The sequence below is a fragment of the Salvia hispanica genome, chromosome 1, assembly GCF_023119035.1.
Source record: "Salvia hispanica cultivar TCC Black 2014 chromosome 1, UniMelb_Shisp_WGS_1.0, whole genome shotgun sequence".
NCBI lineage: Eukaryota > Viridiplantae > Streptophyta > Magnoliopsida > Lamiales > Lamiaceae > Salvia > Salvia hispanica.
In genome coordinates, this window is record NC_062965.1 from 8,229,992 (window position 1) to 8,252,164 (window position 22,173).

The 22,173-nt window shown below is 36.2% G+C and overlaps 3 protein-coding genes across 3 annotated transcripts; 1 reads left to right on the forward strand and 2 right to left on the reverse strand.

Moving 5' to 3' along the window:
• Nucleotides 1-1,991: 1,991 nt before the first annotated feature.
• LOC125186447 lies at nt 1,992-3,526 on the reverse strand. The gene is made up of 4 exons (XM_048082816.1): nt 2,845-3,526; nt 2,619-2,746; nt 2,411-2,528; nt 1,992-2,269 (listed from the first exon to the last, which is right to left on the reverse strand). The coding sequence occupies exons 1-4, from the start codon at nt 3,524-3,526 to the stop codon at nt 1,992-1,994; spliced, it is 1,206 nt and encodes a 401-aa protein (XP_047938773.1).
• Nucleotides 3,527-11,782: 8,256 nt separating this feature from the next.
• On the forward strand, nt 11,783-15,351 carry LOC125186457 (probable glucan 1,3-beta-glucosidase A). Its single transcript, XM_048082825.1, has 7 exons — nt 11,783-11,965; nt 12,138-12,257; nt 12,328-12,525; nt 13,604-13,762; nt 13,822-13,991; nt 14,272-14,427; nt 14,817-15,351. Exons 1-7 carry the CDS (start codon nt 11,783-11,785, stop codon nt 15,349-15,351), a joined length of 1,521 nt encoding a protein of 506 aa, XP_047938782.1.
• Nucleotides 15,352-16,695: 1,344 nt separating this feature from the next.
• LOC125209533 (uncharacterized methyltransferase At1g78140, chloroplastic-like) lies at nt 16,696-20,633 on the reverse strand. Its single transcript, XM_048109135.1, has 8 exons — nt 20,256-20,633; nt 19,221-19,324; nt 18,924-19,064; nt 18,360-18,444; nt 17,734-17,927; nt 17,505-17,616; nt 17,260-17,367; nt 16,696-17,150 (listed from the first exon to the last, which is right to left on the reverse strand). The coding sequence occupies exons 1-8, from the start codon at nt 20,451-20,453 to the stop codon at nt 17,010-17,012; spliced, it is 1,083 nt and encodes a 360-aa protein (XP_047965092.1). The 5' UTR covers nt 20,454-20,633; the 3' UTR covers nt 16,696-17,009.
• Nucleotides 20,634-22,173: the final 1,540 nt, after the last annotated feature.

Below are 22,173 nucleotides of genomic sequence, written 5' to 3' on the forward strand. Positions count from 1 at the left end.
AGAGACACAATGGTTCAAACGAAAAGATGCATTGCTTAAAAGAAAGAGACTCTTCGTTTTTGATTGGTGACTCTTCGTTTGAATGGTGACTCTCGGACCAACTTAGGCATATTCTCATACAGCCTCCCTTAACTTTCATGATGGTTTCCTCACCCTCGTGCCTCGACGAAGGGCTTCCTTATTCGGTGTCGGCCTATGTTCGGTAGAGAACTTTTGAGACTCATCATTTTTGCCATAAAAGTCCGTCCCAGTTTAAGAGTCACTTTTAGTATTTTCCATATTTTTCATACAAATTTACCCATTCTTCATCAAAATTACATAAAAATGTCATTATTTACATTAAATTAAATATAAAAAAACCAACAATTAATTATTCCCAACCCCTCAACCCATTCCCTACCCTCATTTGACTTTCAAATTTCTCTCTTTCTCTCTCCCCCGACTGTGTTTCTTCGATCCAGAATTGAATCGTCGCCTCCGATTAAAAACCTAATCGCCGCCTCCGATTATTCACCTCTCTAAACCGGCCGTTACACCATCACCGTTGCCTTCTCATGGCCGATGACTGGGTTGCAACGCCGGAGTTTGAATCGTTGCCATCTTTCGAGGCACCACCAGAAAACCTAATCATCCCTGAAACACCACCAGAGGTCCTTGACCGGTGGGAAATCGAACGAGCGGTCAATTTGTACCACCGATCGGAAAAGTGACGACCGTTTGGCGGCGTTGACGGGTCTGAAACGCCTCCACCATCTGAGGTCGTCCAAGAATCTGAATTTCTTCCGCCGGCTGAGGTTTTCGACGGATCTGAAACCCCACCACCGTCTGAGTACTTTGACGGATCTCAACCACCGTTCCAGCCCTATGACGACTCTAAAACGCAGGCACCATCCCTGCCTTTTGACGTCTGAAACGCAGGCACCGTCCTTGCCCTTTGACGACTCTGAAACTCAGGCACCATCCCACCCCTTTGCCGACTCTGAAGCTCAACCACCGTCTTCATCAAAGGTGGAGTACACCGAGAATGAGAAAGCAATGTTGTTGATCTTGTTGCCTAGCATGAAAGATTTCCTCTAATCTGTGAGTATTTTTCTAAGTTAAGCCACCCCCTGTATAGGGTTTGGAGGCTTTGATTTTGTCTGATTGCTTCTCTGTGATGACTTTTTTGTGAGTGGTTGGCATGCTATTGTGTGTATAAACTGCCTTGGTTGGATTATTATGATTAGAGCCACCCCTTTGATGGTTTGGAGGCTCTGCTTGTGTGATTGGTCCTCTATGATGAAAATTTTCTGAGAGATGCATGCTATTGTGTGTATAAACTGCCTTGGTTGGATTATTATGATTAGAGCCACCCCTTTGATGGTTTGGAGGCTCTGCCTTTGTGTGATTGGTCCTCTGTGATGAAAATTTTCTGAGAGATGCATGCTATTATGTGTATCCACTGCCTTGGTCGGATTTATTATGCTTACTGCCACCCCTTTGATGGTTTGGAGGCTCTGCCTTTGTGTGATTGGTCCTCTGTGATGAAAATTTTCTGAGAGATGCATGCTATTGTGTGTATAAACTGCCTTGGTTGGATTATTATGATTAGAGCCACCCCTTTGATGGTTTGGAGGCTCTGCTTGTGTGATTGGTCCTCTGTGATGAAAATTTTCTGAGAGATGCATGCTATTATGTGTATACACTGCCTTGCTTGGTTTATTATGCTTAGAGCTACTCCTTTGATGGTTTGGAGGCTCTAATAAGCCACCCCTTTGATGGTTTGGAGTCTTAGGTCATATGATGAACCTTTTGTGATGGTTTTTAGACAAAAACACACACTTACAACAGTTACACTTGCAATTCATACATAATGCAGTTTATAGAGCTGTAATGCAGCTTATATACCCTAACCCAAAATAAAGGCTACAAACCAAAAAAAGAAGTTTACATCATAAACACCAGCCTATTTTGATGATTATACTGTAAACCCCATGACCCAAGTGCACTTTTTACAACCCTAGCACAGTGTTTGGATGCCCTATGTGATATGAACCACCCACATCATTCTCAGGGAGTAGTAGATACTCCAAGCTCTCCCTTACCAGAGTTTCTTCAACCTCAAGTGAGGTAGGAAGCCCCACTGTCCTACTCAACCTATCTTTGTTCAAGTGTGGTATTTTGTAGTTGTTGCCCCCATGCACTTCTAGGATCTTGCTTAAACAACTTTGCAATGATAGGAATACCTTGTTCAGTGTTTGTGGTATGAGTTCCTCAAAAGAACTCCAAACTGCCAACAATTCATCTATATTGGTGGCTAGTTTGTTATGTTGTAGTGACTATATGGCCCTAAAAGAGCCAAGGTCCAGCACATTAGTATCTGGGGAGTTGGCTGGTTAGCTAATTAGATGGAATTTAAAACCATCTGTACTTGCAGCAGCCTCAAATTGTAAGTCAGAGGATTTGAGGTGGGGTTTGGCATTATCTTGTTGGATGTATATTTCCTTGCTTGTATTGGCTGGCCACTTAGCCTTGATTGCTGGAATAATCTGTGCATGATTTGTGATTGATTGCTTAGATGACTAAGTGATGACATTACTACTGTCTGATAGTATTGTGAAACAAAGAAATGTACAAACCCGATTAAGGAGACATTCTCTCATGGCTTCCTTGTTAACTGATGGGATAGGCTTTGTCTCAAGTGTCCCTCTTAGCCTATTCTTTGACTTTCTTTTGGCTGGAACTTGCTCTGTGAATGGAAATATGCCTATTTTACCATCAAAGATGGTTTGCCCATCACTGCCAAACATTGGCTACTGACAACACACATGAACATCACTTTAGTCATGAATCTTTTTGACTTACAAGACCTGTAAGGCTCATCCTCATCCGGCAACAGGTAGTATCTGTCTGAAGTCTTTGTCATGTAGAACCATTTCTCATCAATATGAACATGCACATGATAGAGAAGCTTACCTTCAACTATGGTTGGATGAATATGAGTCAGACACCATCTCATTCTTAAAATTTTGTTTGCATCAGTGAGTGCAGGTTTGATGGCATTTGTATGTGGTCTTATCTTGTTAGCCTTGGACCATCTGCCAGCTGTGGTCTTGCTAACTTGCATCTTCATAGCAAGTTTTCTTATGGAGGATCTCTCAAGCATAGACAAGTGTCTAAACTTGACTTCATCAAGGTTTATTTTACCTTTTGTCTTAGTATAACCTGATGCTTTTCCTTTCATGACAACAGGTTCTCCTTGTTCCATTTGATGACTGACTATCCTCCATAACCGGCTGACTGTCCTTGCATGCACTTTGAATTTTTTGGCTGCATCTTTCAATGAACCATGTGGAAGTGCTCCAGCACGGCATTGCTGTTGAAGGAACTGCACAATAAGGTTCTTCTCTTGGATACTCAAACTCAGAGAGGCCCTCGGCCCTTGCCCAAACTCTGCCTCTTGAAGAGGCTCTGCCTCTGGAAATTGATCTTCCTCTTCAAACAGCTCTTGCTCCATCTCCTCCTCCATCTCTTGCTCCATCTCCATTTCCCAATGATGAGAATTTTCTGAGGGTAAATTAGCTTTAAATATGTTTGCTTTCTTTTTTGGTAGGTAGAATTGAAGTGGTTGATAGTAATGGTGGAGTGAATGTATTTATAGGTGTACTTTAGCATTTGACTTTTTCCTCCATGGATTGTACTAATTCCCTCATAATTTTAGAGTTTGAATCAATGAAAAAATTGTTTCCCTCTTGTTTGTTTTGTGAAATGTTGGCCGATGGCCTCTTCACCTTTAAGGTGACTTAGGCAGGATTAAAAAATTTAAGGAGTAAAGATGAATCAAATTTACATTAAAAAAGATTAATCATATTGCAACATTTAAAATCTTAAGTTTATTTAATTTAATGAATTTATCTTACAAGTCAACATTAAACATATTTTTACACCCAAAAAGTCAAAAGGGACCCACTTTCAACCAACTCACTTCATTTATTACACACCCCACCTTCACACTTCATTTATTACACAGATCAACTCTTTCTTAAAACCCGAGCCATAACTATAACTGACTCCTAATATGGGACGGAGGGAGTAGTATAGATCCTGACACTAGGTTCTTGTGGATGTCCGGTACATGCAGCACATCCTACAAAGTGATCGTGACGCCAGACGTCATCATGAGTATCACATTGACAATGCCAAGGACATCGGACGATGCTTTATTCCCCATGTTGATCTTCCTCCCTTCAACAGCAGTGTAGGAGGCAAACTTGCTCCTATCTGAGCAGACATGAGTCGTAGCGCCGGTGTCGATGTACCAGCCGCCCTTGTTGTCAACAATGTTGACTTCTTCAGTGACCACGGCAACGAGGTCATCTTCATTCCAGTCCTTGAACTATTTCTCAACGACGTGGGCTGCCGGCTTCTTCTTCTTGCTGCGGCAGTCTTTGGCAAAGTGGCCAATTTTGCCACACTTGTAGCACTCGCCTTCAAATTTCTTTGCAGGCTGCTTGCCCTTCCCTTTGTCTTTCTGATTTGGGTGGGGGCGTTTGTTGGAGGGTCCGCCCCGCTCCAACAAGTTGGCTTTGGCATCAAGTGGGCTAAAGCCCTTAGCCTTTTGATCGATCTTGCGCACATCCGCTTCAATGCGTAGCTTCACGATCAAGTCTTCAAGACTTATCTTCTTTCGCTTGTGCTTGAGATAGTGCTTGAAGTCCTTCCAGCTAGGAGGAAGCTTTTCGATGAGTATGCACCGCACAAAGTTGTCGGGCAAAATCATCCCTTCAGCCACGAGTCCGTGGATGATCATTTGGAACTCTTGAACTTGTTCCATGACCGGTCTAGAGTCTACCATTTTGTAGTCCGTAAATTTGGATACTACAACATGTTCAGTACCTGCCGCATTATCGATACTGTACTTTTTCTCTAGGCTTTCCCACATTTCTTTGGATGTGGTTACAACGGAGTATACATTGTACAAACTATCATCTAAAGCACTTAGAATAAAATTTTTACAAAGATAATCTCCTTTGCGCCATGCTTCATAGTCCGCCAAGATATCGAGCCTCATCTCTTGATCACTTGGCGCGGACGGCTCGTTATCTGTGAGGAAGTTGGCGACGCCCAATGTTGTCAAATAGAACAACATATTTTGGTACCACCTCTTGAAGTCAGATCCTCCAAATTTAGGTGGCTTCTCGGCGGGTGGCATCATTCTAAGTGCCAAAGGTGCCGCACTTGGTCCTTGGAAGGAACCATTCACGTTGCCCCCGAAGGAGCCAACAACATGGTTGGGCATAGGGCCCCCACCATTCATGTTGGACATAGAGCCCATCATGGTCGCACTGGTCCCGAAGGAGCCAATACCCGTATTAAACCCGAAGGTTCCAACACTCGCATTAGACCCAAAGGCCCCAGAAGTCGCATGAGACTCGAAGGTCCCAGCATTCGTGTGAGACCCGAAGGCCCCAACACTCGATCCATTAAAGGATCCGAAGGAACCACTAAAAGTGGAACCAACCGACCCACTCGAGGTGGATCCACCAGTGAGCCCATGGGTATTAGTATACACCCAAGGGGTTGTTGATGAAGATGGATAGAGACCGGGAGTTGGCATCATCGCGGTGGATGCCATAGTGGAGGAAATGATGGCGGCGGTGGTGGTCGGAGTGGTGGCAGCAGCAGTGTTGGATTCAGTCGACATCTCCAAGCACAGGTGTTAAGTTTCGAAAGTTTTAGTTTCAGTTATGTCCAAATTCCTTCAAAGGCAAGTTATATCTCGTCTTGCGATTGTTGGTTTCAGGAATTACAAGATATAAGCCGGGCGTAATACAACCCAAAAGAAGGAATATAGATGAACTAACTGAAATGAAATTACAACGGAAAATTCGAAACAAATAAACCATGAAAGTATTTAGCCGAGTCGAGGAGTCCTCTTTCTGCAAGACGAGATACGCCCTGGTAGTGCTCTTCGGATTGGCGTTTCGTCCCCAAAGATAAAACGACTACGTCTCTGATGAAGCAGCACCGCTATCAGCAGAGCTCCGACGAACTGGATGGAGGAGAGGGCAGAGCTTTCGAAAAAAAAAACAATACAAAGAGAAGAGAGAGCGTATGATGCAAAGTGCTATGCGGACTCTAGTTTCTTAGATCTCGAATGCTAGAATGACTGCCTATTTATAGGCTCGGTCCACTGCAGGGGTCAACACAGCCTTGATGGCTGCCATCATGGTGAGGCTGTAACGGTCGAGCATTGCAAGCCGTTACGAGCAGTAACAGTCGGGCGTTACAAGCTCAGAGCTAGAGAGGTTGAATCTAGACGCTTCTAGATTCGATCATGACGTGGACTATCACGTGTCAGCCACGTTGGCTTCCCGCGTCATACTGATGAGGTGTCATCCAGCTTGGCTCACTGACGTGGAAACGGTGGTGGTCTAAAAAGAATTAGACCCACTAGCCTTGGGTCGAGTCCAAGCACCAAGCCCACGACCAGGCCCAAAGACCACCCATAGACCAATTGCCAAGATCCAGACCACCCAAAGACCAATTGCCAATTGCCAAGATCCAAGGACAAGGACAAGGACACGGGCACGGACTCGAGGCTTGCGGCTCGCGTCGGTGGCGCGCGCGTGAGTGCGTGTGTGGGCTCTACAACCCATCATAGTCCACTATAATTATTTCATGTAATAATCCTTCTTATTAAATACTAGTTTAATAAGGTTATAACTTCCAATGTGGGATAATAAACTTTTTTAATTATTACCTAAGCTTCTCTCATAGCTCTTTAAATTTGCAATTTCGCACAATTTTAATCCATTATTTCTCACTCCGAACGTAGATCGACGCTATATCATTTAATTTCACAGAAATTAAATGTCTCGTTGAAATAATAATTGGTCAAAGTCCATTGACCGGCATAGATTCCAACACAGAGTACTCGGTAAGGACGGGGCAGTGTGGTATGGGCAGCGGCGTTGACCGCGGCGGTCTATTGCACGCTGGAGAAAGCCGCGGCGGTTTCCAGCGCTCAATTTTTTATTTTTATTTTTTTTAATTTTAAAATTTTTTATCTATAAAATATTTATTCCCAAATCATTTTTTTCATTACATTTCATTCTATTAATTGTTGTCCAATTAATTTTGTTTCAATCCAATTAAAATATACCAATAATTGATAAAATAATACTCCCTTCGTTCCATAGTTATAGAGTCATTTTACCATTTTGGTATGTTCCATAGTAATAGAGTCATTTCTCTTTTTAGTAAAAGTCAACACATTTTTCCATACCTACTTTACTCTCTCTTACTTTTTTCTCTGTTCACCTCTCTACCTTTTTTCATTTTCCATTTTATTCTTCTTTTACTTAACTCCACTAACACAATTTTTCTTAATCTCCGTACCGAAAAGAAACGCCTCCATTATTATGGAATTGAGGAAGTATGATTTATAGCTATAGACAATTTTCTTTTGGAATTTTTTGTGACTGTGCATCGGACATGTCCACGCTACTGTGGACACTCTAAGGCTCCAAAATCAGCCGCTGCCGACTGATACCCCCTAGATCAACATAATTACGTATTAGTGATAAGATAGTTAAAGAAGTTCAAAATTAATTAACCATTAAAATAAATAAACATGTGCTAGCGTTTAATTACATTACATATTCATATACAAATAAATACTCTCTCTACCTCCATAAAACATGACTCACTTTCTCTTTTTTAATTTATTTTAATCAAGATAATATATTATTAAAATAAAAATATTTTTATTATTATTTTATTTTTAATTAATATAAAACATAAAATTGTAATCCTACTGTCTCATAGGAGATGTCATATTTTCCTTTTTAGTTTGTCTCACAAAAAATGTTACATTTCCTCTTCTAAAAAAATTTTCTTCTCACGTCAATTATAAAATTATATTTTCTCTCATCATTTAATATATAAAATAATATCTCTTAAATTTATGTGGTATCTTCCATGACAACTACTATGTGAGATGGAGAGTACTGTAAAATGTTGTGGTAAAATGTCGGGGGAAAAAATAGTTTTGTAAAAAGACGGACCATTTATATATGGCTAAAAATTATTTCGGGTGTCAGAAGTCTAGTGGCATAAACATGTTGGAAAACATGATGTAGAAAATTTGAAGGCTGAAGTCAGAACCACGGCTGGAAAACATGTTTTAGAAAATTTCACAAGTTGCGGTGATTGTGGAGAAAAAGTACCCCGGTAGGAAACATTTTTTTGGGTGTCAGGTTCAATTTTCCTTTCCAGTTTTTCTAAGATAATCACACTTTAGATATAAAAATAAATCTTTTTCTCATATATTTTTATTAAAATATTTAATTATATTTTTCTGCTACTTATTCTATTTAACAATTCTTAAAAAGAGACTTTCTCACATTTATAGTCACATTTAGTTATGACACAAGTTTTAAAGAATTGATGGAGTGTATAACTAATGAAGTGAGATGGTGGTGTGTGTAATAAATGAAGTGAGATGAAGGAGTGAGACGGTGGAGTGTGTAATAAATGAAGTGAGATGATGGAGTGTGTAATAAATGAAGTGAGTTGGTTGAAGATGGGTCCCTTTTGACTTTTTGATTTTTTATTTTTGTTTTAGTTTATTTTTGTGTTGAAAATGGCATTTGGGTATAATTTTAATGAATAATGGGGTAAAATTTTATGTCCAAATATGAAAAATTCTAAATGTGACTATAAAAGTGGGATGGACTTTTATGGCAAAATGTGACTATAAAACTGAGACGGAGGGAGGAGAATGGAAGGAGTATCGAGTATTCCCTTCAACCCGCCCGCCATATATGATACTCTCTCCTTTCAATAAATAAAATATATTACTCCCTCCATTCACAATTAATTATTACTATCCTCGTCCACTAAAATTTGTCCCACTTTGATCGGAGACGGATTTTAAGAAATGTAATGGAAAGTGAGTTGAAAAAGTTAGTGGATTATGGGTCCTACTTTAATATATTAGTTTTATAATAAAATGTGAATAGAAATGAGTTAGTGGAATATGAGGTCCACTACCAAAAATGGTAAAAGTGAAATGAGACAAATTTTGAGGGGACAAAGACGAAAAAGATATATTCATTTTAGGAAATGTTTATTTTTTGTGGGAAATACAAAAAGGAAAAAGTTTCATTTTTAATGGAACGGAAGGAGTATTAATTTTATACTCCCTTCGTCCTCAAAAGTAGACTAGTTTTACCATTTTGGGCCGTCCTCCAAAATTAGACATAGTCTAAGCATGGAAAGTTTTTCAACAAATAATAATCCTACACATTATTTATAATTTGAATCCCACAATCCACCAACATTCATTCCACTACCTTTTTCCTCTCTCTTACTTTTTCTTATTTCTCTCTTATGTTACCAATTGCGTAAAAATGAGTTTGTCGATTAACAAGTCTGTCGATTCCACAACACATCATTAAAACTTGTGTCATTAACAAGTTTGTCGATTTTTGACAGAGAGAGAGAGAGAGTAATAATTATGCATAAAAATGAGTTAGTAGAATATAGAGCCCACCTCTTTCTCAACATACAAAAATCTCTCCCTTTTTCTCTACATTTGGCGATTCCACCTTACTTCCGGCAAATTTTACCTCAATCCTCCTATGTACTATAATTCCCTTTATGTGTCACAATTTTTTATTTTGGTTTGTCCTTTGGTAATTATCTACTAATACTCCCTCCTCATAAAATGGAGACTTTTTCTATTTTGCTTTATTCCATAAAAATAATTCATTTTATATTTTTGGTAACTTTTTTTTCTTTAATGAGGTGGGCAACATTCTACATTAACATATTCCAATAACTTTTTATTTCTATTTCTCTCACACTATCAATTATGTATTGAAATCTGTGACATCAGAAATATCTATATATTTATGGGATATAGAAAGTATATGAAAGTATACCTTATATTTCACTATTTTATTAAATTCATTTTTCTTTTATATTTTTAAAATACATGGCGAGTCAAGCAGGACACGTATTTGGGGGCAGATGGAGTATGCATCAGTAAAGATTTTTTTTACGTTTTCAAGATTAAGGTATTCTTGAATTTATTTGAATAGTATTGAAGAAAGTGTCATAGTTATAGAATTTGTTGTGAATGCTTCATTAAGGTGTATTTTGTTGAACTTAAATATAAATATTATTTTATGTTTATTAAATTTAAAGGGAACGAAAATTTTTAAATAATAATTCATCTAAATTTTAAAATCACATAATTTAAACAAAAAATTATATTATCAAAATAAAGTTATGTGTCGATTCTTACATAATTATCAATTATGTTAAATTATACTTCTTCCGTTCCACAAGAATATGCACTATTTCCTTTTAGTCAATCCCACAAGAATATGCAGTTTTTAATTTTGGAAAGTATTTTCTCTCTAATAAGATGAGACTCATTCTCACTAAAAATACTTTAATTACTTTTTCTCTCTACCCCTCTCTTGCTTTATCAATTTTACATTAAAACCAATACCGAACACAAAATGCATATTCTTTGGGGACGAAGGGAGTATATAAAATTAAACATTAGTTTAGCATATAAAAATAAAAAAAATCATCATCTTAATAATATTGATTAGCTACATTTTACTGGGAAGAGGATAATATGCTAAGTAGTGATGGACCGAGTGTAAGCCAAGCCGCCGGTTCAACTGGGGCTTGGCTAGCATCACACTTGTATTCCGCCATGGTTGCCAGTGAAGTTTAAGTATGTCTGGGTGAATTGAGATGGAAATATAAGCGCACTCATAATAGGGGGATGATCACACGCCCCTCCCACACGCCTGTTTGTCATCTTTGCCGATCACGTTTTTTTTTAAATTCCAAAAATCACACTATAAATACAATTTCTCTCATTTCATTGAAGAAATTTGGACACCAAAAAATGTTTACACTTATTTGTATCTTTTCATGTTTCTGGTTTATTTTGGCATTTTAATATAAAGAAGAGGGCACCGACACCTAATTATTTAACCCCTTTTCTTGACTACATCAAATTAAAATTTCTTGCTAGTATTATTTTCTGTCTAGTTACATTGGTCACTTTAAGATTTATCTCATTTTCTATTACTAATATTCTTACTTACTAGCTATTCAAATAAAAAAAAACTAGTACTACTACTTTATCTGGTGATAGTAATTTAAGCTGGATACTTTAGTTATCTATTCAATTTAGAATTGCATTTTAAAAAAAAATTATGATAATGAATTGTGAATTTTTTTTATTAATTAGGAATTAGATAATTAGAAATTTAGGTAGTAAATTGTTATTTACAAATTGTGTAAATATAAGAATGAAGACTTGCTGAATTTTCGGTCATTACCTAGCATTTCATAAAAATAGTAAAAGACATTATATAAAAAATGAAATATTTTATTATTATTATTATTATTACCATCATTATTATTATAAATTTTAATTTCAGCACCAGCTTTTCAATATTTCTGCTTCCGTCGCTAATGCCATGTATACTCCAATCAGTTTTATTTTGACTATAAGTACTGCTTGTCGGGAGAAAAATAAACATAAAAACTTAAAGTTAATAATTTGCTGTAAAAACTAAAAGTTAAAAAAAAAAAATAACCAGAAAAGTTGTAAGTTGTACATGTAGAGGCAAAATTGACCCCTTAATATAAGATGATGGTTGACCAAAAATATGAAGAGGTTTTGAGATTAATGAGTCTTCCAATAATGCAGTATAATTGTATAAATAAGGTGCAACAACACCTACGTAAATCATGATCAGAAGCAATGAACACTAAGTCGTTATTCATCTTCTCCATCACATGCTTTTGCATACTTTCTACCTCCAACGGGAGGACAGGTCCCAACGACGGTCTTCCCGTTCGAGCGGTGAATCTTGGTGGGTGGCTTGTTACAGAAGGCTGGATTAAACCTTCCCTTTTCGACGCCATCCCCAACAAAGATCTATTGGTTGGTTTCTACATCAATTCATTTTTGTCATCTATTAAACACCATAAATTATACTGAACTAAATTATTTCGTATAGTGAAGTAAATTCGTGTTCTCTATATAATGCATTTATGATTAGTTATACTGTGATCATCTCCCTCATATATTTATTGTATATATACTTGTGTATTAGGATGGAAGTGGTGTGCACTTGAAATCTGTGACTGTGGGGAAGTATTTGTGCGCCGAAACAGGAGGAGGATCAATTATTGTTGCAAACAGAAGCTCTGTCTCTACATGGGAAGCCTTCAGCGTATGATTTTGTAAATGTTTGCTTTAAATTTAATTGATTATTCTTGATTAATAGCTACATATGAAAACAGTTATGGAGGATCAACGAGACGACTTTCAACTTGAGAGTTTTCAACAGACAATTTGTGGGATTAGACAGCCATGGAAATGGAGTTGACATTGTTGCTATAGCAAATGCACCTTCTCAAATTCAGACATTTCATGTTGATAGAAATCCCAATGATTTGAACCGTGTTCGAATTAGAGCCTCCAACGGCTTCTATCTTCAGGTTACCATCTTTCAATCCCATATGTTTTTCTCACATGTACAGTCATCCAAAGTGATGTCAATTCATCCTGAAATAAAATGAAATTAAATTTATGGGCTCACCCGTTTAAACCGTACCAGATTAGAATTAGAATTTAAAATTTCTTACCCAATATGGTTTTAGTTCAATTAGCATGTATCAGAGTAGGGCTGACCCGAAATCCAATCGACCGACCCACTGGGTAAGCCTAATTGTTGTTTCGTCTTACACCTTGTTTGAAAAGTAATTCGATATTTCAATGGTAACTTTGATAAAAATAAAAATAAACTAGCTATCCAATTTACATGTAAAATATAATATACATACATTATTTTTTAGTATTAATATAATATGATTGTAGATAATAAATTGGAAAATTCAAGCTCTCTCGAAATATGTTTATGCTTTTCATCTCAATTTACGAATCTTAAAGTATATTTTTTAACATGTCAATATTCCTCATAATAGATTAGCCCGATTGACATCCCTAATACCACCCACCACCTATATATGCGCACAACCGGCTTTACCACCACCTTTAATTGCACTATTTCTAGTGTAGTGTGTATAATACTACCTCCGTCCCCCAAAATTTGCTACACTTTGACCCGGCACGGGTTTTAAGAAATGTAATGGAAAGTGAGTTGAAAAAGTTGGTGGGATGTGGGTCCTACTTTTAAAGTATTAGTTTTATAATAAAATGTGAGTAGAAATGAGTTAGTGGAATATGGGGTCCACTATCAAAAATGGTAAAAGTGAAGTGTATCAAATTTTCAGGGACGGACCGAAATGGTAATATATATCAAATTTTCAGGGACAGAGGTAGTATTAATTAATGTTGTTCAAGGCTTCAAGCTCATAGTTATAATTAACTTAATTTATTAATTTGAATACTAATGTCATTTCTAGGTTCAGTTGTTAAACTAACATAACTTTTGATGTAGTGCATAAACACTTACAAGTTCCATCGTTGGGTATAAATTGTAAATATGAATCAATACCTCATTTTTGGGTGAGCACCCATGCATACCGATTTTTTTGCTTATGGATTTGATTGCAGGTGAAGAGTGAGGAATTAGTAAGTGCAGATTATGAAGGAAATGATGGATGGGGAGACGATAATCCATCAGTCTTCATATTGTCAACAAATGGAGGATTGCAAGGTGAATATCAAATCACTAATGGCTATGGTCCTCTCCTCGCCCCACTAGTTATGAAGGTAATTCGAATATATATTGATATTTTGGCTATGGTGAAATTAATATTGAAACACATCAGGAACACTGGAACACATATATAGTAGAAGATGATTTCAAATTCATAAAAGAGAATGGATTTAACGCAGTGAGAATCCCAGTAGGATGGTGGATTGCTAGTGACCCCAATCCGCCTAAACCTTACGTCGGTGGATCATTGCAAGCTCTTGACAATGCCTTCTCGTGGGCCGAGTAAGCAATACTATGTCTGTTCACCATTTTAAAGAACCCTTTTGATTGTGTGCTGATTTTAAGAAATTGTTTATTAAAAAAAAAATAATGGTAATTGTGATTGTATAAAGTTTGTGGAATGTGAGGTCAACATGCTAAAAGTGGAAAAAAAGTAAATGGTTCTATATTAATCTGGACGAGTCAAAATGGCAAAATAGCTCTTGAAATATTGTATAAATTGAGTATATATATCTTTTGCATAAATAAACATAGCATTAATATCTGAATTCGAACCTCGCAGAAAATACAGAATCAAGGTGATAATCGATCTTCATGCTGCACCGGGCTCCCAGAATGGCTGGGAGCACAGTGCCTCTAGAGACAGATCACTAGAATGGGGACAAACGGATGAGAACATCCAACAAACCGTCGATGTCATAGAATTTCTAACTGCTCGGTATATAACATACATCTTTTTTACTCCCTCCATCCACAAAAAATAGACCATATTATGAATGACACGAGTTTTAATGTGGAATTGATAAAGTAAGTGAGAAGGGAAAAAAGTAAGAGAAAAGTAGTGTTAGTGGAATGTAGAATTCATATTATTAGCAATGTTTAATTGTGTTAGGTAGCACATGTGGGGTCCTTTTTCAAACTTGGTCCATTTTTTGTGGACAACTAAAAATGACAAATGTGGTCTATTTTTTGTGGACGGAGGGAGTATTTCATTTCAATCAGAAAAGTTGAAAGCAATATATAAATGTTGTCCTATCCCAGTTAGTTTGAGGACAATATTAAACTAATATGCAGTCAACGATCCTAACAGCTGTTCTCCCTGAATAGGTATGCAAAGAGCCCGAGCCTATTTGCAATGGAGTTGATCAACGAGCCTCTTTCACCGGGAGTGTCTCTGGACAGTCTTACCAAGTATTATAGAGCTGGTCTGGAAGCTGTACGGCGCCATTCGCAGACTGCCTACGTCGTGCTGGCCGACAGATTAGGACCTCATGAACCTAGAGAGCTACTGGATTTTGCTAAAGGATTTACCAAAGTGGCCATCGACGTGCATCACTACAATCTCTTCTCCCCTATGTTCGACAACCTAAGTGCTCAACAGAACATCGATTATGTAAACATTAATCGGGCCCAACAATTGAGCCACATCACCGACCCAAACGGCCCTCTTGTTTTCGTCGGGGAATGGACGGCGGCGTGGCGAGTTAAGGATGCGAGCAAGGAGGATTACGAGAGGTATGCGGCGGCGCAGCTGAGGGTGTTCGGGCAGGCACAGTTTGGGTGGGCTTATTGGACTCTCAAAAATGTGAAAGAGCATTGGAGTTTGGAGTGGGTGATTAAGAATGGGATCATTAAGCTTTGATATTGAAAAATTAATGAGTTTTCTAAGCTCACTCCTTATCTATATCTAAGGAATAAAAGTGATGCATGTCATTGTTGAAATTGTTATTGTAATACTCACTAAAAATATGGTGCAACAAATCCTTATGTTCAGCATCATATGAGTTTCCCTAAAGTTATACGTCTATTTGTTTTATTTTATATATGTAGTTTTTGCATACCAGAACAGAGTAATTCTCAGAGAGATAAACATCCATTTTTCTCAATATGGCTAATAATAAAAAATTACACTGTTTTGGTCAATTTATGTTTTTACAACGAAGTTTATGTATGGTGAAAGAATACAACCACTTTTAACTTGTACTCCCTCCGTCCCGCTTAAGATGACACGTTTTCCTTTTTAGTTTGTCCCAACTAAGATACACGTTTACTTTCTCTCTCCAATTAATACACTCAATTACTTTTTCTAACTCCTATTAAAATATTCATCTTTCTTTATCTTTCTACTTTAATACTTACATCCACCTTCTCTCTCAAATTAAACACTTTAACCAATAACTCCTAAAATCTCGTGCCGGATAAGCAATGTGTCATCTTAGCCGAGACGGAGGGAGTAGTAAAATTCCCACAAAATTCAATTTCTCACAAATTTAATCCTACGTGGTGCACTGAGATGGCTTAGTCATCTAACTGCCGATTCCCTTGAGCGACGTACTTCATAGGAAGAACTTATGTTTTAAAAAATCCATAAAGTTTGAAATGCACAAACTTTGATTCGGCAAAAATTTTAATTATGGTAAATTTGCTAACAAGTTAAAATTGATGGAATTTTTTTACCATACACAAATGTGTTACTCCTTCCATTACCTCATAGTTAAGGCGAAACTTTTCGGCACAGAGTTTAAGAAATGTTTAGTGTGCTAAATAGATAGATAAAAAAGGTTATAAAAGAGAGAAAAAAATAGAAACAATAGAATAGAAAGTAAATAAAATAAAGAGAGTAAAGTAAAAAATGCGGAACGGTGTTAATTATTAGTACTACTCCATTTAACACAATAAACATTTTTCCAAAACTCCATGCCTAAAAGAAATTTTTGAACCATAGCGAAACGCATAGAGTACAAAATACTAGAAGAAGTTGGTACAACACGGGAAACATAGCTAAGGTGCGCTGGCATCACCGAAACCCCCACACCCCAAAAAATGAAGCAACGCCCTTTTCTTAAGGAATTGAAAATCGACCTTACCATCGTGCTAGCCATTGAGAACTTGGAAAACACAACTTAGTTTGATTCAGAGAAGTTCTGTTTTGACTACGACATAAACCGGTCAATATCCTTATCCAAAGTATACAAATATTACTCACTGAGACAACAGAATCATCATATATAACACTAAAATCAAGAGTTTCCGATGTTTCTATAACAATATAGCTGAGATAAATGATCACGATGACAATATCATGATTTAGAGGTCTATGAAGATAAATAAAAAGAAAACGAAACAAAAGCTTACAACTGGAAATATGACAAGGTTTCAATTCAGAAAATAACATAGAATTTATCTGAAGAATCAACACCACAATATAGGCAGCTTACACTGACCGGCTTCTTCAACTGTACAATCAATCAATCATTTTGGAATTCAATGTCCAACGTTGTATCAAATATACAAACTTGCTTACACAGGTTTCGTGGCTGTGATCATCACGAAGAGCCTATTTCTCGTGCACGTGAAGTTGATAAGCCCACAAGATGCGCATAGATCTTCGAGTTCCTTCTCGGATAAAAACACGTGGCTGCCCGAAAGCTGCGCCACACCCTACATATGATATCCACTAATTAGCATAATATATATCCCACGTCTTTACATCATTCTTCTCCTTCGTTTTATCCATGAAATAATTCGCTTAAATTACAGAACTGTATACCTGTCGCACAGGTCTGCTTAGTGGGAAGTAAGAGAAGAGACCATCCATGATGTAAGTGGTAGCAACGAACATGCCTCCGGGTTTCAGCACACGACTTATTTCTGCTACCTAGTTCACGGTGAACATAAAGTCAAGAAAAACATCTTAACTAAAAGTTGCAAAAATTAGTCAAAATTCAACCCTTGTCTACATATCTATGGGCGGAAACTTTGAATATGGGATTATATAAGTTCAAATATGCTCACTGCTGCAGATGGTGAAGGCCAGCAGTGCAATGCAGCACCAGCATGAACAGCTTCTATACTACCCGATGCAAATGGAAGCCTTGAGATATCAGCTCTAACGAGAACTAATTTCCTGTACAAGGAAGATGCACAGAGAGAATTCATATCGGCATACTGTACACATAGGAAATTGAAATTACCCTAAGCAATGTGGAGAGAGAATGAGAACTTCTTTTCGCGAGAAACGTACTCTTGAGGGAAGTTATCCTCCTGCTTAATGAAGTCATAACACTGACGTAACATTGACTCAGAGTAGTCCAAAGCAACAACAAGGGAAAACAGTCCACTTTTCACAAAAAGCCGTGAAAACATACCACTTCCACAACTCGCATCAACAATAGTTCCCCCTAAGACTGGTTTGAGGTACTCCTTTATCAATTCAAACTGCATCCAGTGCCATCAGGTAATAAGCTCACGATACAATCAGTGTGGATATATTTCTAATCAGTAGTAAAGTAAAATAATTCATTACGAGATTCCACCCGCCAGTATGTTCAACATAACCACGTACATAAAGGGTCAAGAAATTCTACTTAAATGTCAGTTAGTTCATGAAAAATGTTACTTTTTGGGGGCGTTTACTTTGAGTGATAGGATAGATTAATAAAACATAGAATTGAGTATTTGAAGGACAAGAAGGTAAAACAAGTTCGAAATTATTCAATCCATCAAAGTAAATGGTAGATTAGCTTTGATTGTTTAGAGTTTTCGAGCTCAAATTCTTGCAGCAGCAAATTACAATCACTATCATAGATATGAGGCAACACATTGGCAAAGAATTTCAATATAACCATTGTAGTATCTATTAACTGTTACCTCCTGTTCCGGACCAGGAAAACCGCCCCACACTGTAAAACTTTGCCTCCAACCTCGTTCATAGAGGAATGATACCAAAGGAAACCTATATTAAAAAAACCCCTATATCAAGTTAGCAGGCACAAGAACACTTTTGTTGAGAATTTCACATTTATATGCATAGATGACTTATGCTTATTGAAGTACTCACAATAGTATCTTCACTGAACTTAGACAAATGATGGAGAAAAGAGGTCCTTAACAGACATTTTCATTCGAAAAGTATAAAAAGAGATGAATTCGTGAGAGAATCTTACTTTCCAATATATAAGCTAGATACTATCACAATATTCTTGTGAAGATACCAAATTACAATCACCCATAGTCAACCAAATTTTTACTTGAAATTATTTCATCATCTTTCACTCAGTGACGCTAAACAGCAATAACATCAGTAGTTACTTGATTATTTAGCTCATAGATTGGCAGATTGCTACTTTGTTAACTGTGAATGTTTTTTCAATTGGCAAAGCAGTAGAGGCAACACAACGTCGTTTGTCAATATGATCCCTACAAAGATTGTACCTGAAAAGCTCAGTAGACGCAGCCATAGGTTCGCCATACACCTTGTTACCACCTGTTACTGTCAGATCTAGATGAGAATCCTTTCCAGTGTAGGATTTCCTGCAACAGCTGCACTCCAGAGTTGAACGAGCTACAGCCTCCCTGCATAATACATCTACCAAAATGAGTACTTAATTTTTTCAGTATGTAAATAAGGATGTAAAACAACCTTAATAGAGTGAAATCAATCATCAATACAACAAATACTATTATCAAGGATGCCTAAGATATGCAGAGGCTATCAAAGAAATCACTCACAAAGATAGATCAACGCCTCCATTCCAAGAAACCCTCTCATAGCAAATGGGACAAGCTAGAATATCTTTCCGAATATTCAAACTGGACTCATCAATAATAGGTTCCTACAATATACAAAACAAGAGTTGCAACCAAGTTATTGGGAGTAAAAGCATGTTCCATTATTCTCAATAAAGAAAAACAGAAAAATATAAATTTATCTAAAGCAATTGTATGAGTGCATTCATAGTAATAAGAAGGCCATTAACATTCATTCCCAAACCGACGAATGAATTTCTACTCATCCCCAGCAATAACCAACAGATTACCTATAAAAGCGCCCATGTTATACTCCCTCCGGCCCCCAGTTGATTGACACCAATTTTCGTTTTCGTCCATCATCAATTAATTGGCAACCTTACTTTTTTACTACTTTTGGCAATAGAACTTGCATTACAGTATCTATTTCACTCACATTTTATTATAAAATTAATATATAAAAGTAGGATTCACAAAACACTAACTTTTTCCATCCACTTTCCACTATACTCTCTTCGTCTCCAAAAAAAGACTAGTTATACCATTTTGGGTCGTGACGACTCAAAATTAGACAAAGTCTAAATATGAAAAGTTTTTCAACAAATAGTATTCCTATACATCTTTTATACTGTGGACCCCACAATCCACTTACAGTCATTCCAATACCTTTTTCCTCTCCCTTACTTTTTCTCATCGCTCTTTACTTTACCAACTGCCCATTGAAACCCTTGTCATTTACAAGTTTGTCAATTTTTTGGGACGGAGGGAGTATATTTCTTAAAATCGGTGTCAATTAATGGAGGGACTACCATTTTCAATTCCTGTACAAAATTTGTTTTCACATGAAAATACTGTTTTTGAAACCAATAATTCCAAAATTCAACGGATTCCTAAATAAGAAATTTTCGAATGCCAAGTCAACGATACAATCATGAATCAGCAAGAATATTTTCATTAAATGAAACTTAATTAAAGCACAAAGCCCAATTGCAAACAGAGAGAGAGAGAGAGATGTACGGGCTTTGTAGGGATGGCGGTAGCCGAAGAAGCTCGCACTTTATTGGTGAAAAGCCGGGAGCGAATTCTGGCGGGGATTAACGGAGACGACTTTACGACCTGAAAGCAGCAGCGAACGAGGTTGAGATTGAGTCGACTCGGCCGCAATGCGGAGAGGAGGTCGCTGCCGGCTGCGTCTCTCGCCATCAATTTCTCCATGGCTCCAACAAAGTGATCAAGAATCGCCGATTCTGCGACTTTACATTAACTCAGTAAATCAATTGCATATCAATGGAGCATAAATATTGGCTGTGACGTGTTTCAATGGTCGCCCAAAATCACTAGTGTTTGTGTGTGCGTATCTTTTTGTCGTTTGTTTCAGTTGAATTTTGCAGATTTTAAGGGGGCACAAAAAGAATGGCTCAATATTTGAAGTGATTTTCAGTTATATCAATCTCTAGTGGTAATGACTAAAGCAAAACTTAAAATGCAAAAACAATCCCAATATATATTTTTTTAATTATAATTTATTACAAGTCCAAATCATTTTGAAATCATTTTAAAATGAGTAGAGAGAAAAGAGGAAAAACAAAAATATAAGAAGAAAAAATACGGAAAAAACTTATAGAAGAAGAACAGACATACATAGACGGCGCTGAAGAAGTAGAAGATAATAACCTAAATAATTCTATTTATATTAGAGCGAACTACATGTTTAGTCCCTAAGTTTGTGATTCTCGCACCACAAACCCCTAACAAAAAAAATATATCGTCATTCACCTCTGGCATTTAACTTAATCATGAATGAGGTTTTTTTTTCTAAAACAACCCTAACCCATAGTCTCTATTTTTATTGTTTTAGCTTTTTGCTTCTTTCTTTTTTTCTTTTTTTTTTTTGCTTAAATACTTCATAAAATTAAATAATTTTTTATTATGATTTCGGTGTTTATCTCCACTAACTCTTACTCAAGTGACGGTCCATGTTGTACCAGTATATTCCTATACTTCAATTTAAATTCATTATGAAATACTCCTTGCGTCCCAATTTAATTGTCACTCTTAAAATGGGCACATGTTTTAAGAAATGTAAGGAAAAGTTAATTGAAAAAGTTAGTGGAAAGTAGAATCCACTTTTTCATATTGATTTTATAATAAAATGTGAGTAAAGTGAGTTAGTGGAATGTGAAATCTACTTACCATTTAGGTAATGTTTGGTTGGTGGGAAAATAAAGTTGGCAGAAAAAATGATTCCTAGGAAAATGGATTGCGGGAATATGGTGAGTCTTTACTTCCCTGTGTTTGGAAAATATCAAGATTTTAAATTTTATATTTGATTTAAAACCAAACTAAAAATATACTTATTATTTTTCTATTTACAAAAAAATAATAATATAAATTTTTTAATAAATTATTGATTACAAATGATAATAATTATACTATTATATTTATCATTATGATGGATAGTTTAATCATATATAAAATAATATAATTGTAATTAGTTACATGAAGTATTATATTTATAAATGATTATAATAATAAGTATAACAATAATAATAATAATTATTATATTTATATTATTATTATTTACTTATATTATAATTAAATAAATTTTATAATTTAAAATTTCATTATGATTTTATTGTTTAATTATTAATTTATATAATTATTATTATTATTATTTATTATTGCATGAATTATATTATAATAACAATTTTATACAAATATTATAATAATATAGTTATAATTATGATAGTTTAAATTATAGTTATTTATTATGTTGAAATTAAGTTTATAATTTTAAATAATTTTTAAAACATTGTAAATAATAATAATAATAATAATAATAATAATAATAATAATAATAATAATAAAAACTATATTATATATGTAAGAATCCTAAAACTGGGAAAAAGAATACCTATGAAAATTTAGGATTCTG